At 35.8% G+C, this 16,997-nt stretch overlaps 1 protein-coding gene across 1 annotated transcript in view; it reads left to right on the plus strand.

The window, feature by feature from the left end:
* Positions 1 to 289: 289 nt before the first annotated feature.
* KIAA0020 (KIAA0020 ortholog) overlaps positions 290 to 16,997 on the plus strand; it is a 37,909-nt gene continuing 21,201 nt past the window's right edge. Inside the window, exons 1-10 of the mRNA XM_008589273.1 lie at positions 290 to 502; positions 3,278 to 3,413; positions 4,019 to 4,094; positions 6,334 to 6,427; positions 6,692 to 6,758; positions 8,103 to 8,277; positions 9,448 to 9,551; positions 10,752 to 10,830; positions 12,812 to 12,910; positions 14,348 to 14,401. Of these exons, the coding sequence (XP_008587495.1) occupies positions 4,053 to 4,094; positions 6,334 to 6,427; positions 6,692 to 6,758; positions 8,103 to 8,277; positions 9,448 to 9,551; positions 10,752 to 10,830; positions 12,812 to 12,910; positions 14,348 to 14,401 (714 nt within the window). The 5' untranslated portion in view covers positions 290 to 502; positions 3,278 to 3,413; positions 4,019 to 4,052. The remainder of the gene's footprint in view (positions 503 to 3,277; positions 3,414 to 4,018; positions 4,095 to 6,333; positions 6,428 to 6,691; positions 6,759 to 8,102; positions 8,278 to 9,447; positions 9,552 to 10,751; positions 10,831 to 12,811; positions 12,911 to 14,347; positions 14,402 to 16,997) is intronic.

Consider the following 16,997-nt stretch of genomic DNA (forward strand, 5'->3'; position numbering starts at 1 on the left):
CGAACCGGCCATCCCTATATGGGATCCGAACCCGGGGCCTTGGTGTTATCAGCACCGCACTCTCCCGAGTGAGCCACCGGGCCGGCCCTCAGAGAAAGAATTTTTAAGTTTTGTTTTGATTGTTTAAATCCTACTCTATTCAAAAATAAATATTGCATATTTGAGAGTAAGACAAAGTATGTCTTACAAAAGAGTGTGTAATTTTCTGTAATGAATACAACACAGTGGCTAAAAAAGATTTAGGCCCAGAAGCATTGAATTTAGTATTTATTATTGTCACTAGATTCTGGTTCTTCAAAGACATTCCCAAGAAAAGTTGTTAAGGAAGGTGGACCTAAAATCACTTCTAAGAACTTTGAGAAAAGTGCCACAAAACCTGGGAAGAAGGGTGTTAGGCAATTTAAGAATAAGCAACAAGGGGACAAAGCACTGAAGAACAAATTCCAGCAGGCAAATAAATTCAACAAGAAGAGAAAATTCCAGCCAGACAGTAAAAGTGATGGTAAGTACTGATTCCTTTAGCATAATAGTCCTTGCAGAGGCTTTGCCTGCCTGAGCTGTCTGTGCCTGAACCTTTGTGCATAGGGACTCTGGAAGTACATTAGAGAACCTCCCATTCTTGTTCCTTGACAGGGAGCATTTTTGGGTGGGAGGAGAAAATAGGCTTAAATAAACATCAAAGCATCTTTCCTGGTCAAAATTTCCCTCTGGCACATAAAGTTCTTTATTTCTTAGATTCTTTTGGAATTACCTGAGCCATAGAGTTAAGCTAAACTGTAATGGATTCATACAGTAGAGTCTTAATAAAACATCTCTTTCTGTAAGTGAAAATTAATTTATTCATTCATTTTTTCAACAAATATTTGAGTTTCTATGCATTGTACTAAAAGATAGGGTAAAATAAATAAATAAATAAAATTAACGGTCAGTAAGGATACGGGCCCCAACTAATCTTCTTAGAGGCCAGCTTTAAAGAACCAGTGTGCGCCAGCTGAATGTCAGCCTTACCTAGGGATGCCTTGGTGAACAAGAGACTTACAGAACCCTGCCCTCACATAACTTAGGCCAGTCTAATATAATCATCTCATGAGATGGCTCAGATCCAGTAGCAGTTCCAGAGAAGGTAGAGCGCAAATGTGACAGATTTGATTTTAATTGGTTCAGGATGAGTTGTGCACTGATTGGAAGTATTGGCAGGGCTCCTGTTTGTTGAAACTGCTCATCTCTTTATCACAATGTTCAAGGGGTCATTTCTTTTTTTTTTTATTTTAAAAGATGACTGGTAAGGGGATCTTAACCCTTGACTTGGTGTTGTCAGCACCACGCTCTCCCAAGTGAGCTAACCGGCCATCCCTATATAGGGATCTGAACTCGTGACCTTTGTGTTATCAGCACCACACCCTCCCAAGTGAGCCATGGGCTGGCTCTCAAGGGGTCATTTCTGACTCAGGGTTTTGTTCTCTGTTGTACAGCATGCCCCCATTGTACATTGTCTTAACACTAGTCTAAAACAAGCAGTTTCCAGGTTCCACGTACTGACATACATTTACCTTCTCTGCAACAGCATGAGAATTTCTCTGGTGCCTTTTGTTGTCTTTTTCTCTCAGCAGAATATCCTAACACTGCTCCTTTGTTACCAACTGAGACAACTGCCATGGAGTCTTCTCAGTCCAGTCCCCTAGCCGTGGTCCCCACACTTTACTCTACCTAAGGGCCTGTCACTAGAAGGATAGCAGCCTTAAGACAGGGAGGTGGGGAGAGAGGAAGGAAAGGAAAACTTCAGTGTTTCTCCTTAGGCTTATAGGATCCTTTCATGTTCCAGCTCCCATCTTTTCTCTTACTTTTCTCTTCTCTGCCCCCACCCACACCCCAATAGTTTCTCTTCCAGCTTAACTTTCCTAGCCTCTCTAATGGGTTCTGAATTTTCCTTTCCTTAATGGAGTTCTTGACACCTGCATTTTAAACACACACATTCATTCTCACGTTAAGATCCTGTCATGCAAGTTGGCCGGGTGGCTCAATTGATTAGAACACAGTGTTGTAACACCAAAGTCAAGGGTTCAGATCCTCACACCTGCCAGCTGCAAAAAAAAAAAAAAAAAAAAAAAAAATCCAGTCACGTTACGTTATTGCCCTTGTTCCCTTTGCCATGGGAGGTATTTCTCGCCATCTCAAAATGGAACTCTTGATTTTATTTTCTCATATATTTATTTGTACCAGTAACTGAGCGAGGTTGGATATTGACATCCCGAAGTTGATATATCTACTGCAGCCTAGCATGACATATGTCAAAGGTGCCCAGATATTTGTGGAATTAAATTAGCTCTGGATGAGTTATTATCTTCTGCTACATAGTAGAGGTTGCCCTAATGTTAATGGTAAACCTGCCCTCCCTTGCTTATAATCCTCTATATCACTGCGCAGGGAGTAAACAAGTAGGTATAAGGGGAACAATTAAATATGTTGTAGTATATTGAATAGCCATTAAAAGTTATGTTCTTGAGGGCTGTCTGGTTAGCTCAGTTGGTTAGAGTGCAGTGTTACAATACCAAGGTCAAGGGTCTGGATCCCTGTGTTGGCCAGCTGCCAAAAACAAAAAAAAATTATGTTCCTGAGAAATATTTTGTTTCATAGAAAAATGCTTACAATATAATAATGTTAAGTAAAGACAGTAAGATTCTGAATTTTTAAAGATTAATATAAACATGCATGGGAAAAAGGCAAGAAGGAATTAATCAATTAGGTTTGGGTTTTGTAGGGAAAAAAAAAAAAGAAAAAGATATTTAAAGCTTTTTGGTTGCCTTTATAATCTTTTTAATGTCCTTCTTTCTTATCAGTTATCCTATTAAGAATCAGTATAGAAGAGCCCACCCATGGCTCACTTGGGCGAGTGTGGTGCTGATAACACCAAGGTCACGGGTTTGGATCCCTATATAGGGATGGCTGGTTGGCTCACTTGGGAGAGCGTGGTGCTGACAACACCAAGTCAAAGATTAAGACCCCCTTACTAGTCATCTTTTAAAAAACAGGAAAAAGAAAAAAAAAAATCAGTAAAGAGCTGTTGAATGAATGATTGGTTTTAGCCAAATTTAAAATGTACAAAACTGCTCAGAAAGTGAAGTAAAGTATAAGTTTGTAGGGGAATGGTATTTCCCCCCTTCTAGCTTCCACAATGAATACTGATCCTGAATAGTGATTGCTCTTTGTACCTAATTTGTATTTGTTTATGGCATTCAGAATGTTGCATGTAATTGAAAATAATTTCTGTAATAACTAGAATCAGCAGCCAAGAAACCAAAATGGGATGACTTCAAAAAGAAGAAGAAAGAACTGAAGCAGAGCAGGCAACTCAGTGATAAAACCAACTATGACATTGTTGTTCGGGCAAAGCAGATTTGGGAGATTTTAAGAAGGTAATGCTACCTAATGGCGTCTTTATTAGTCCCTTTGACTAATTGTACCTTAAAATTGTACCTTGTAAGTAGAGAGATGTCATAAAATAAATGACATAACACTTGGGTTATTTAGGGAGTGCTCATAACACCACAGTAAAGGCATCAGTCCTTGGATATCTGCCTATTGTAGAAATGTGTGGAATCATTAGGATGGTGTTGGATATGTTTATGAAAATGTATGAGAGTTAAAATGGGTTTGACATCCTTCCTGAGAGATTTCTGAGAAAATGAAGGACAGTTTCCTATCGTCTCGGTTTTGAGATACTTAAGTATTTGGGATCTTAGACTTCCTTTATTATTTTCTTTACTTGTAAAGTTCTGGCTGTTAAGATTTGGATTGATGCATAAAATTATACCTTGTGAAATGAGTTTCTGCCTTTGAGAAAATTACTTTTGTCTGGCTGCTCTGGAATAGTAATTTTAATGTCAGAGGTTTGCCACTTTTGAAAAGAAAATCATGCTGAACTGGGTGAACATGTACTGGTGTGGTTTTTAGTTTTGTGTGTTTAAAATAATTTCTTCACTTGACCTGTGTTTCCTCCATCCTTTCTTCTCATTTGTAGAAAAGACTGTGACAAAGAAAAAAGAGTAAAGTTGATGAGTGACTTGCAGAAGTTGATTCAAGGGAAAATTAAAACTGTAAGTAGGACATAATCATTATTGCAATTTATTTAAACAATTGAAATTGCTTCACTCTCAGGAAAGGGTAGTTGACCATTCAGGATAGGTGAACTTGTCATTGTGTCCAGCATATTTGGCCAAAAATTTCAAATATCTTACATAACACTGGTTAAAAATTGAATATCGAGGTATCTTACGGCTAGGGAGTTGTGAAAAGACTATCAAGTAGGCTGTGTCATTTTTTAATAATTGACTTCAGATAAATCATTGTTCTCTGAAAGTTATCTTCAGAAATTTATTAGTTCATTAGTATTTGTTTAAATGTCTTGCTCTGAACTCCATATAATTTAGTGTTTTAAATTGTTGACATTTTTGTATTTGCAATGCAAACATTCTTACCTTGTTTTTTCTTCCTTGCATCATGCAAAGATCTTTAACTAAAATATAATAGATTTGTGAATTCTAAAGTAGTTTTCATGGTTGCTACTTAATCCAGTTTGGTAATAAATTCCCATTGGCTCTCGTGTATTTGGATAAATGCATACTGGCTGTTTACTTACTTGTAAGACAACAGATTTCAGTAGTTTTAGGGACCCTGCAGGGGCAGCCTTTGCTAAGCCACATGCATAGTTCTAACCAGATGCTGTGATATAGTTTGAAGGAATGTCTTGAAATAGCAAATCCTCAGTTGTTTCTTTCTTAGAAATTTAGCAAGATCTTTTTTAGGTTAGAACTGCTCTTCAGTTCTAGCAGTAGTCTGTTATCCTCAATTTATGAATGTTTCATACTCAAGATCCTTTCTTGACTATCCTTAGGTCATTGTTGCATGACCATGGACTTGGGAGTTAGTCTGGTCTTTAAATCCTGACTCAGTTACTTAAAATATCTATGCTTTTGGACATTAACAGTAACTGATTTATCTATTATTTGTTGTGTGCTAGGAATTGTGCTAACCAGTGCATATGTTACTCATTTAGCTTATGTCATCACCCCTATTGTACATTTGATATATCTGGGGCTCAGAGAAATTAAGTTTCTTCCTTAGGGTCACAGGGATATTTAAAGGACATATATTGGTTATATAGTAGGTACTCAATATATGCACAAAAAAGCTTACTTTCTAAAAAAAGTTTTATCAAAGATGTCTTACAAATTTCCCTTAGAGAAGTTCTTTTGAAATCTATGACTTTAATGGAGGTGTACCCTCACCTTCTGATTTGTTGGAAGTTCAAAATTTTAAAGACAGAGCGAAGAGCAGATAAGCACTTTTGAAGTAGATTGTTACTGTATATTAGTAAAAATAATTTTGCCTGGGCCGGCCCGGTGGCGCACTGGATAAGTGCACCGCTTGGGAAGCGCGGCGGTGCTTCCGCCCGAGGGTTCGGATCCCACTTACAGACCGGTTCCCGCTCACTGGCTGAGTGAGGCGCGGGGGCAGCGCCGAGGGTTGCGATCCCGTTGCCGGTCCCTGGTCCGGTACGGGGGCGACACTGAGGGTTGCGATCCGTTGCCGGACACGGAAAAAGATAAAAGACAAAAAAAATAATAATAATAATAATAATTTTGCCTGACTGATGATTTGTAGATGTTGCCCTAGAAAATTGATTAGTGGGTCCTTTCAAAAGTTGTGAGGGGGGATGAGTTGGAGAATCAGATTTCAAATACAACCACCTTTCTAGGAATATTACTACATATATGTGCAGGGATTATAGTGAAGATGACAAATGGATGATAAACTTGTAATGTAATTGCCAGTGTGTATTATACAATTATATTGTGTAGCAAGACTTTTGGATTGATTTATGTATCTTATATATATACCTTTGGTTGCCAGAGCTAAACATTCTAAGATCACTTATGTAAAAATCATATGGTAATAGACTTTTTAAATTGGGATATTCCCCTTTTAGAGAAGGTAACTTTCAGAGAAATGAAGAGTATTGTCCATACAATCATTAGATGGTTTTGGTTTGGTTTTAATTATAATAATCGGAATCTTGCAAAATGATTAAATCTATTCCTGCCTAAATGTCATTATTAATTATGCCTATAAAATATGGTAGGCAGCAAAACCAAAAATGATGTTCTGTATAATTAAAATAAGTATATCTACTCCCAAGTAGTCTAGGTTTGATTTTTATCTATGAAGACCCCACTTTTTTTTCTAACAAGTAATTCTAAAAGGTAGCAAGTAATAAGAAAGAAATATAGTTCTTCAGAAGAGAATTAGTCTAAAGGCTCAAACTGTTTCCTGCAGATTGCGTTTGCACATGATTCAACTCGGGTGATCCAGTGTTACATTCGCTATGGTAATGAAGAACAGAGAAAACAGGCTTTTGAAGAATTGCGAGGTATTTGTTATATACTGAAGATTAGTTGCTATCATCTGTAATAAGTCATTTATTTTCTCTTGAAATACCAGTACCATCCTAGAGAATAATTTTGTTAAAAGTGTGTCCTCTGCAGGACCTTTTTTGTTTTTAATTTGCTCTTTGCCTGGGACAATATAGAGAGTTATTTGTGTTCCCAGGATTGTGCATTTATTTAGTTCTTTCCTTTGTTTCAAAGAACTGAAATGAGGATAGCAAATCATTGTAATGTATTTTGTTTTTCAGATGATCTGGTTGAATTAAGTAAAGCCAAATATTCCAGAAATATTGTTAAGAAATTTCTCATGTACGGGTAAGTTGTTTCATTTATAGAATCTATTTTTTCTTAGTTTTTTGAAGGTGTAGGTTCCAGCTGTCCTCAAATGTTACTCAAAGTTCGTAGTGATAGTAATAGTCCAGCAGATGTTGGTGATGTTTCCAGGGAGTATCACCTTAGAACCAATTATTGAAATTAATGTAAAATTATGGTATTGCCTTCACCATTCTTAAGGGCATATACTTATATTTTGAAGCTTTGGAAAAGGAAAAATGGAATAATTAACTTGTATAGTCGGCCTTCAGTATCCATTGGGAATTGGTTCCAGGACCCCGTGTGGATACCAAAATCCACAAATGCTCAAGTCCCTGATATAAAATGGCATAGTATTTGTGCACATCATTCTGTATACTCTAAATCATCCCTAGATTAAAGATAACACCTAATACAGTGTAAATGTATTTAGAGGGTAGAGGGTTGGCAGGGACAGGTTTTGTTTTTTCTTAACCAAACACTTACCCAGAAAAGGTGAATATTTCCTCCTTACTGTTACTAATCTATCCTAAATATGATTGTAGAAATTTTGGTTTTAAACCATTCTTAGTGCAGAAGGAGATCTTTTTTTCTGATATTGTATCCTATAAAATGATATTATGCAGTAGTGGTTTATGGACTGAGGTAGGGTCATTGGGTTATGAAACATCAAGATGGGAGGATTTCCTAAGTTAGGTGAATTGGAAGTTGTCTTGACCAATCTTTTGAAGTGTAATAATGTGCCAGAATATGATAAGCAACAACAAAAAAGTGTAGCATATACAGTTGACAGAATTTTCAAAAAATGTATTTGTGGCTATAATTATCAGCTGCTTGGTTATTTTAGTATATAACATAAATACTTGTGATTAAGTCCTATTTTAAAAGAGAGTCCTAGAGTGTATTGTATTTCTATTTCCCTGCATTTTTGACTTTTACGTTCTCTTTACTCCTACCCTACTTTTTTTTTTTTTCAAGCTGTACAGTTTAATAGGAACTGACATTTATTGTGCACTTCTGCATGCTGGTCACAATTCTCAATGCATCTTCCCTCATTTCATCCTCACAGCAACCTTATTTCTAGTTTATGAATGAAGAAACTGAAGCACAGAGAGGTTCAATAACTTGCTCAGGGTCTTTGAGTTGGTAAGCAGAGCCAGTTTCTAAACCTAGGCAGGCTGGCTACTGAGTCACCTAAAGACTGAAGTGGAAATACAAGGCAATTTGATTTTCCCAATCCAAACATTTCTCTGCAGGAGACCCCCCTGCACAGATAGGAGAGGTATGTTGTGTTTACCCAGCTTTCTCCTCCTGTCATTGTTTTTTTCCCGATTGTGTTGGGAGTAGAAGTAAACCACAGATTGCGGAGATAATCAGAAGTTTTAAAGGCCAAGTGAGGAAGATGCTGCGGCATGCAGAAGCGTCAGCCATCGTGGAGTATGCATACAATGACAAAGCCATTTTGGAACAGAGGAACATGCTGACGGAGGAGCTCTACGGGAACACGTTTCAGCTTTACAAGGTGACATTTCCAGAAGTTTTTTCAATGTGTTCTTCCTTAACTTCTAATGCCCTGTTTTCAGAATGTAATTTTACTTTGGCTGGTCCTTAAAGAAACCATCTCATACTCTTTATTGTCTTAGATTATTTTGTCTCTGGTGTAGTGAGAAAGTGATCATACTTAATTTCTCCTTCTCCCAGAGCACTATCTTTACATTCCCCTCAAATTAATCTACTTTTGTTACTACCGCCCAAGTGCTCTGAGCGTAACTTCAGTACTTTTCTGCAGTCAGTCAGTTTGAGATAGAAGACTCTTCATACAGGTTGAGTGTCCCTTATCCAAAATGCTTGGGACCAGAAGTGTTTCAGAGTTCAAATTTTTTCAGATTTTGGAATATTTGCATTGTACTGATTGACCATCCCAAACCTGGAAATCCAAAATTCTCCTTTGAGCATTTCCTTTGAGCATCATGTTGATGCTCAAGAAATTTTGGATTTTGGAGCATTTTGGATTTTGGATTTTCAGATTTGGGATGCTGAACCTGTAACTAGTGAAGCTTTATGACCACCCCCTAGCCAGCTCCAGCAAAGTACACCGGGCTCTTTGGTGCTGCCTTCTCCTGTACTGCTTCATGTGTGTGCAGTACTGTTCTCCAGATTGAATCCAGAAAGGAAGGGGAGAGGAGAGACCCCACCTTGAATAGAGTACAGGGATTGAATCTGAGAATGGCTAATCAGAGGGATGAGGCCAGTTCAAAGATCTATTTAAAACCATGGGACATAAACGCATGCATTTCTCTGAAGGGATATATGTGGGTTGATTCCTGGGTCAGGTTCAGTTCCTGGATTGAACTCGTTGCTGTTATTTCTTTTTTAACAGTTCACTATAGGACTATCCAGCTAATTACAAAACACGTGGTGGCAAGAATTTGTAAACTGAGTACTTGATCTTATGGCTGGTTGGCTTAGTTAGTTGTTTGGCCTGGCTCCTTAGATCCATTGGTGGATGTACAGACTGAGAATCAGATAATCCAGAATTATCCCATGAGTGTATATACAGCAGGGCTTTTATCATGTAAATATGGAAAATCTTAATTTTAAGCTTATTTAAAAGTACTACAATTGATTTTCTTTGTTCTGAAGTGAAGAAATTGATTAAATTTAAAGGGTTTTGGTTTTTTTGTTGTTGCAGTCAGCAGAACACTCAACTCTGGAGAAAGTGTTGGAGGTACAGCCAGAAAAATTGGAGCTTATTATGGATGAAATGAAACAGATTTTAACTCCCATGGCCCAAAAGTAAGAAAGATGTTTTTGGGGGTTTTTTTTTGACAAATGGCATTTGAAGGAGGAAAGTTTTACATAACTCTTGCCCAGAAAAGGTGAACATTTCCTCCTTGATGTTATGAGTCTGTCCTAAATAAGAGTGTAGAAATTTTGGTTTGAAACCATTCTTGGTGCAAAAGGAGAATTCTTTTTCTGATATTGTATCCTGTGTAATGATAATATACAATAGTGGTTTATGAACTATTTTTAAGCAATGAAACATTTTTTCCCCATATAAAATGTATGTTGAACCCCCATATATGAAATAGTTTCACAAATATAATCTGTTATTTAACATGGGTTGTAAGGCTTAGGAACCTGTGCATGTGGCCTTCTTGTCACTTGTACCACAGTGGAGTGGCTGGGACCAGTCTGCCTGTGTATGACTCCTGGTGCCCCCCCCCACCCCTACCAATTATTAACTGTGTGACCATGGACAACTTAACTTCTCTCTACCTCGGTTTCCATATCTATGAAATTGGTATAATAATAATATATTCTTCATAGGGTTTTACAAATATTAAATGGATTAATATTTCCAAAACACTCAGAACAGTGCTTTGCCCATAAAGGCAGCATTGGTTTTTGCTGTCTGCTGGACACTCCATGTGAACTTTAGGTCTTTGATGCCTGACCATCAGCCTCCACTGTAAACCTGAATTCATCAAGTGTCCCACTAGGGGGCTTGGACCAATTAGGTGTCATTGCAATTGATGAACTGTTTTGGTCCATTGAACTTTTCATTCTGCTAAAGTTATTTTATGAAACTGATGTATTGTGAAGGGTGCTTGACAGAAAGAAAAGAGCTATAAAAATATATATATATATTTCCACAAGTGGATTTCTAATCATGTGTTCAGTGCTAGGTAAAAAATATACATGTCCTTATTTAAGAGGGTGGAGCATATTTTGAATGACTATTTCATCTTTGCTGGTTAGATACTAGAAATTTGTACTCTGGTCTTGGTTGTAGATGGCACTAAATCAATTTTGCAGTCTAAACGTTTTCTACAAATTTTAATATTGCTGAAAGATACAATCTATCTTATGACTAATTACATCTAGTTAAAACATTTCACTTATGTTGTTTAGATTATTTTATGACAACCAAATTTACCTATTTCTGTGTGACTGTAGTGCCAAATCTGATGGGTTTTTTTTTCCTGATTTCAGGGAAGCTGTGATTAAACACTCATTGGTGCATAAAGTGTTCTTGGACTTTTTTACCTATGCACCCCCCAAACTCAGATCAGTAAGTTCTTAGTTTTTCTTTTTCAACCAAATCGTAGAGTTAGAGCTATGTAGAAATTTGAAACACTGCTTTCATGTACATTGTCTTTTGGAAATTTTAAAGAGTTGTTTCTTATTTAGAAAAGGTAATGCATTAAAACATCCTTTGGACAAGTCTGCTAATTCCATTTAGGTTTTTTTCCAAAAACAATAGAATTGACCCTAGTTTTATTAATTGCATTGAATTTATATATTTTAATTATAATCCAAACAATCCTCTAGCTAATATAATCTGAAAATTAACTAACACATAGAGGAATATTCAGCATTCAGGTAGTTTTAAATACAACTGTGCCAATACCAAAAAAAAAATGATGTTGGTGTTAAAAGGTTAGGGGAGGATACTTAATGTGAAACTAAATGGAGCATGAAAACCTAGGCCTTATAAGATGAAAGGAGAAGGAACAGAGAGTGAAGGTAGATTGCACTCCTCTTGAAATCAACGATGGGAACACAAATGAAAATACACTGTTCAGGTCCCTGAACTTTGCTCGCTTCATCTTACAGTGAGCTCATTGTCCATTTGTCCTCGTTTTCTAAACACAAGGGATAACTAAAATAATGACACAGATTTCTTTTAACAAATACGCCAGATTGTACATTTGTAGGAATTTTGGCCCTCTCAGAAATGGCATACAAAATAATTTCCCAAGAGTAGCCACCCACCTAAGCTTATGGTTCAGTGACCATAGCAGCATCTTTTCTTTTGGGGATTTCTCCCCATTTCTGGCAGAACACAGTTCTAGATTTACTGAGGCAGGACTATATGTTCAGAACTGAGAAAATGAACATTTGAATATATTCAGCAGTAGAAAGTATTTATCTTTTAATGTTGAATGTGTTAATAATAGCAAAAAATCATTTGGAACTTAGTGTGAATGTAAAGTAATAAGACAAATTATCTTTCTGGCACTGGTGGCATTTTCAAAAGAGAGACTTTAAAAAAAAATCTTTGGAGATAATTGAAACACAATTGGAATATATGTGTAACTGTCCAACTGGATAGCTTTGGAAAGATTCATGAGTTCAGGTATTGTTAGCTGAAAGCTGTGTTCTTGAAATTCATCCTGGGAAAGAATTGTAAGATACTTGAGAGTCAAATTGCGTGTTCTTTATTGATGATATTAGGTATCTACCCTTCTCTTTCCTGGCATGAGCCTTTGTATTCATTTAATATAAATTTTAAAATTGGAAATAGGCTAAAATGGGGCCCTGTGGCTGTTAGCTGCTAGAACTTATTTATATTCTGTGTACTTCGACTTTGAAAATATGAATAAGAAATTATATACATTGAAAATGAAGACCTAAGATTAAATTAAGCTAAACTACTTTGTAAGAAATCAAATGATTTTTTACTGAAGGGTCGTCTATAGGTGAGGGCCTAGTCTAAATGTGAAAACAGAGATTAATTTTTCTAAGGGAAATGTTATTTGTGGTTAAAAAAAGAAAAAACAAAATCATGATTTCTGGAGATAATCCAGTGATATACTAAAAACAGACACTTTTTCAGTCAGAATGAGTATTTTGGTACTCTGCTTATGAAATACATGTCTCTTAAGGATGAACATTTTATTTGCTTTAACTGTTCTGTTGAAAACTCCCTTCTTTATCACCACCACCTCCTAGACTTCTTTATTCTGGAAAATCATTTATAATATATTATACTATACATGTATAGCCTGTGACTTTTTTTTTTAATAGACATTGGTAAAAGTCAGATATTTTGTTTAATAGAAATTGCCTGCTGGCAGTATTGGCTGTATTGATGGAAAAGAATGTTTCTAGAAAGAAGTGTGTTTCTGTTTGTCTACGAAATTAAAAATTAAATCGTTTGCTACTCGTACTCTCTTCTTTCATTCTCTGTGCATAACTGGCTCCCTGTAGACAGATAAAAGAGCAGAAAGAAAGAAAAGAATAAAACCCTGATAGCATTTCTTCCCCAGGAATTGATTGAAGCCATCCGCGAAGCGGTGGTATACCTGGCACACACACATGATGGCGCCAGAGTGGCCATGCACTGCCTGTGGCATGGCACACCCAAGGTAAGTGTGTCATCACTTGCTTGTAAATTGTCAGTCAGAGCCATGCCTTGTCTGCAGCTTGACTGGCCTGTCCTTAGGCTTCAGTCCCCTTTGGTCTTTGCCCTGTTGTACATAAACAACATTATCTTCTCCAAGTTGTGCCTCGGGGCCTCTCAGGAATTCTCCCTCTTCTGTAGGCCTAGAATGTCATCTCTGTTTAGTAGAAACCTTGAGGTTTCCTTAAAGGATGGGGAGGGATCCATCAAGAAAGTAAATGCAGTATTTGTGTTAAGCTTTATAGAACCTTTGATACCTGTTGGGCTCTTTCATAACTCATTTAATGATCATGTTGGGGGAGGGGGAGGCATTTTGAGGAAAAAGGTAAAGATCCATATTAATCACAGAAATTTAACAGAAATGATCGTCATTTCCTTGATCAGTATAATTCTGCCTTCAAAAGACAGTTGTGCTATTTTTTTTTTATTAATACAACTTTAATTTCATTTAACAAATGCATATTCAATACTATCTTTATGCTAGACTCTATGTATTTGAAGACAGTTCAGACATTGGAGAAGGGATCTCAGGGACTATAAAAGATGGTTTCACCATGTTTGCCTTGCAACTTATAATTTTATAGTTCTATATTTTTCTCTAAGTGGATTGTCACATACAAGGGTACTTCAAAAAGTTCATGGAAGGATTCATATTGTCTTTTAATTCCATTTTTCCATGAACTTTTTGAAGTACCCTCTTATAATAAAAAGTTCATGGAAAAGTGGAATTAAAGGGGAAGGAAGACGGAGGGGGGCTAATGAGGAATTGGTCAACGGACACAGAATGATTGCGTATTGTAGTGATGAGTAGGCTAATTATACAGATCTAACTACCAGACATTCTACACAGTTATTGAAAATAAACGTTGTGCCCCACATGTATGTATAATAAAAAAATTTTTTAAAAGAATTTAAGGGCCGGCCCGGTGGCGCACTGGATAAGTGCGCCGCTTGGGAAGCGCGGCGGCGCTCCCGCCCGAGGGTTCGGATCCCACATACAGACCGGTTCCCGCTCACTGGCTGAGCGAGGCGCGGGGGCAACGCCAAGGGTTGCAGTCCCGTTGCCGGTCCCCGGTCCGGTACGGGCGCAACACTGAGGGTTGCGATCCGTTGCCGGACACGGAAAAAGACAAAAGACAAAAAAAAAAAAAAAAAAGAATTTAAAAGGTAAAAAAAAAAGATAATATTGGATCCTTCCATGAACTTTTTGAAGTACCCTTGTATGTATGATAAAGATTATAATAGCTTTGAAGACTTCTTATACTATATTGCAATTTTTTTTGTGCTGGCTGTGTAACTCTTATTTTCACTAGTGAGAAATATGCCACTCGGAGGAATATTTAATATTATATAAAAATTTTAACTGTGAAAGTTCATTGCGGCAATTTTTTTCATTTTAAAGGACAGAAAAGTGATTGTGAAAACAATGAAGACTTACGTCGAAAAGGTGGCTAATGTAAGTATAATAAAATTATTAACTTAAATTATTAAAACTAATTAAATTTCTTTAAATTATTCTTAATAAAATGAATTCATGTCTGTATAGATCATTTGAAAAATTCAGAAAATTACCAAGAAGAAAATTATTCATTATCTTATTTTATTGCAGTTTTTTTCTATGCGTATGCATGTATTTTCATATATTGTTTACGTAAAGTGGAATTCATACTGCATGTAGTCTTTTTTCTTTTTTAAAGTTTAACATTGTATTGTTTCAGTTCTCCATTTTTATTAGATATTCTTTGAAGACCTGATGCTTAATAAATTAGCCCAGTCATGTTAATTAAACATGGAAATTACTTTAGGCTGTAGGTAAATAATACCACATAGAGTACTTCAGAAATTTGATGCCAGTTTTTATTACTACCCAGGAATAAATTTGCAGGGTGGTCATAGAGAATTCAGTTGTTAAATTTTACAGTTCTTTGGAATCCTTTGGAGTTGTAATAACAGCTTTCCTAATGAAATTAGTATGTACAAAAAGTTTTTTCTGGGGGATTGCCTCAAAAAGAGTCTTTGTGTGTGTTTAGATATTAAACAATTTTGCATAGTATTTCTATGGAATACTAAAACTAGAATGCATGAAGTAGTAAATATAATTTTAATTTTTGATTTATGTTTTATACACTGTATCTGATGACTTAGTCATCAGTAAATATCTAGTTTACTGGTAAACTAAAATTATTTAGTAATCAACTACTTTTTCCTATGAAAAATCCAATGAAAACTACTAGTATCTGGTGAATATTTAATATAGCAAATGCTAATTCAAACAAAGATAACGTTGATGCTATGTGAATGTATACTTACCTGTTGTCTTCTGTAGGGCTGGGGATTAGGAGAAGAGTTAGTGTGTAATCATTCAGAAGGCAGCTAGCTTTCCTGTAACAAAGTGAAACAGGGGATTCTGTAATGAGTTGTTTTGGGGTATGAGAATATTCTATGACTCGTAATTCATCATTTAGTGAATTTTTATGTATGACATTTTAATTTCAATACTTTAAGTTAGAAATGAGTCAAAATAGAATGTTAGTGGGAAGTTCTAAAAGGTGTTAGTAGTCAGACATTTCTTAGTAATAAAATTAATTAGATTGTTTTAATTTTACAGTTTAGTTATGCCAGGTAACTTAATAATGTTTTTAAGAACCTAATTTTACCAATGTGGTATTCAGTGACTTGTTTAATCTCTGAGAGTTACTTCCAAAGGAAGGAAATAAACTAATGTAACCCATATAACCCTGTTTAAATTCCAAATATTGGGGGTTTCTTGATATACTCTGTATTTTTTCAATCTTTTTAAATTTATTGAGACTTGTTTTATTGACTAACATGTGGTCTATCTTAGTTTCTATCAGTTGCTGAGAGAAGCATGTTAAAATCTTCATCTATGATTATGGACTTGTTTTTTCCTCACTCAAATTTGGTTCCATACTAGCTTCTTTTGCACTCATGCTGAGATACTTTGTATTTAGTCATGCTCGTGGGCATATGACTTAAGAAAACTGAAGCCAGTGGTTTTGTACTATGCACATTGTTCTATATTTGGTTTCCTTCACTTAATTCATCTTAGGGGGTCATTTTATTTCAATACATACACATCTATCTACCTCACTCTTTTTAATGACCTCATAATATTTCATTATATGGCTATCCTATAATTCATTTAACATCCCTGCTGTTGGACACTGGGTAGTTTATATATAATTTTTAAAACCACATTTGGTACTCCAGTGAATATCCTTATACTTAAGTCTTTGTACTTACATGGAAGCATATATGTAGGATAAATCCCTAGAACATTAGAATTGCTGGATCCAAGAAAGTGTGCCCTTAAAATTTTTTAGATATCAATTGCTCTTCAAAGAAATTGAACCACTTTATATTCTCACCAACATAAAAGTGTGCCTGCTTTTCCCCAAACCTTTGACAAATTAGTCTAGTATCAAAGGTTTTCACCACTGCCTATAGCATAGGTAGAAAATGGCATTTCAGTGTTTTAATTATTGTTCCTAATTATTTCATTACAGCAATATTTCATACATTTAAAGCCATTTGTACTTTTTTGTGAACTGACTATTCATGTTCTTTGCCAATTTGTAGTTGATTGTTCATCTTTATATAGTAAGGATATTAGACCTCCGTTATGTTTCTCCAGTTTTTCTTTTTGACCTTATAATTAGCAGTTTCCTCATTGTTTCTAATTAAAATTTTATAACGTGTCATATTCATCAGACCTGGCTCTGAATGAGTATTGCAAAATCAAATAGCCCTCAAAATTAAAAAAAAAAAAATGAAGGTGTCATGCAGGATACTAAAAAATATATGCCACAAGCTGTGAAACAGTTTTTTATTTTCTTTGGGGTTTGTTTTTAATGTAAAGTAGGAGTTCTTTAAATGTTTGAAACAATATCAACATCATGGAGAAAGTTGTATTATTTCAAGAGGTAACTATTGTGAAAGCCACAATATGTATTTGTGTGATCTCATGCTGCTATACTTTTTTTTTTTTTTTTTTTCCTTTTTCCGTGTCCGGCAATGGATCGCAACCCTCA

This window comes from Galeopterus variegatus, unplaced genomic scaffold (genome assembly GCF_000696425.1).
Source record: "Galeopterus variegatus unplaced genomic scaffold, G_variegatus-3.0.2 Scaffold5344, whole genome shotgun sequence".
Taxonomy (NCBI): domain Eukaryota; kingdom Metazoa; phylum Chordata; class Mammalia; order Dermoptera; family Cynocephalidae; genus Galeopterus; species Galeopterus variegatus.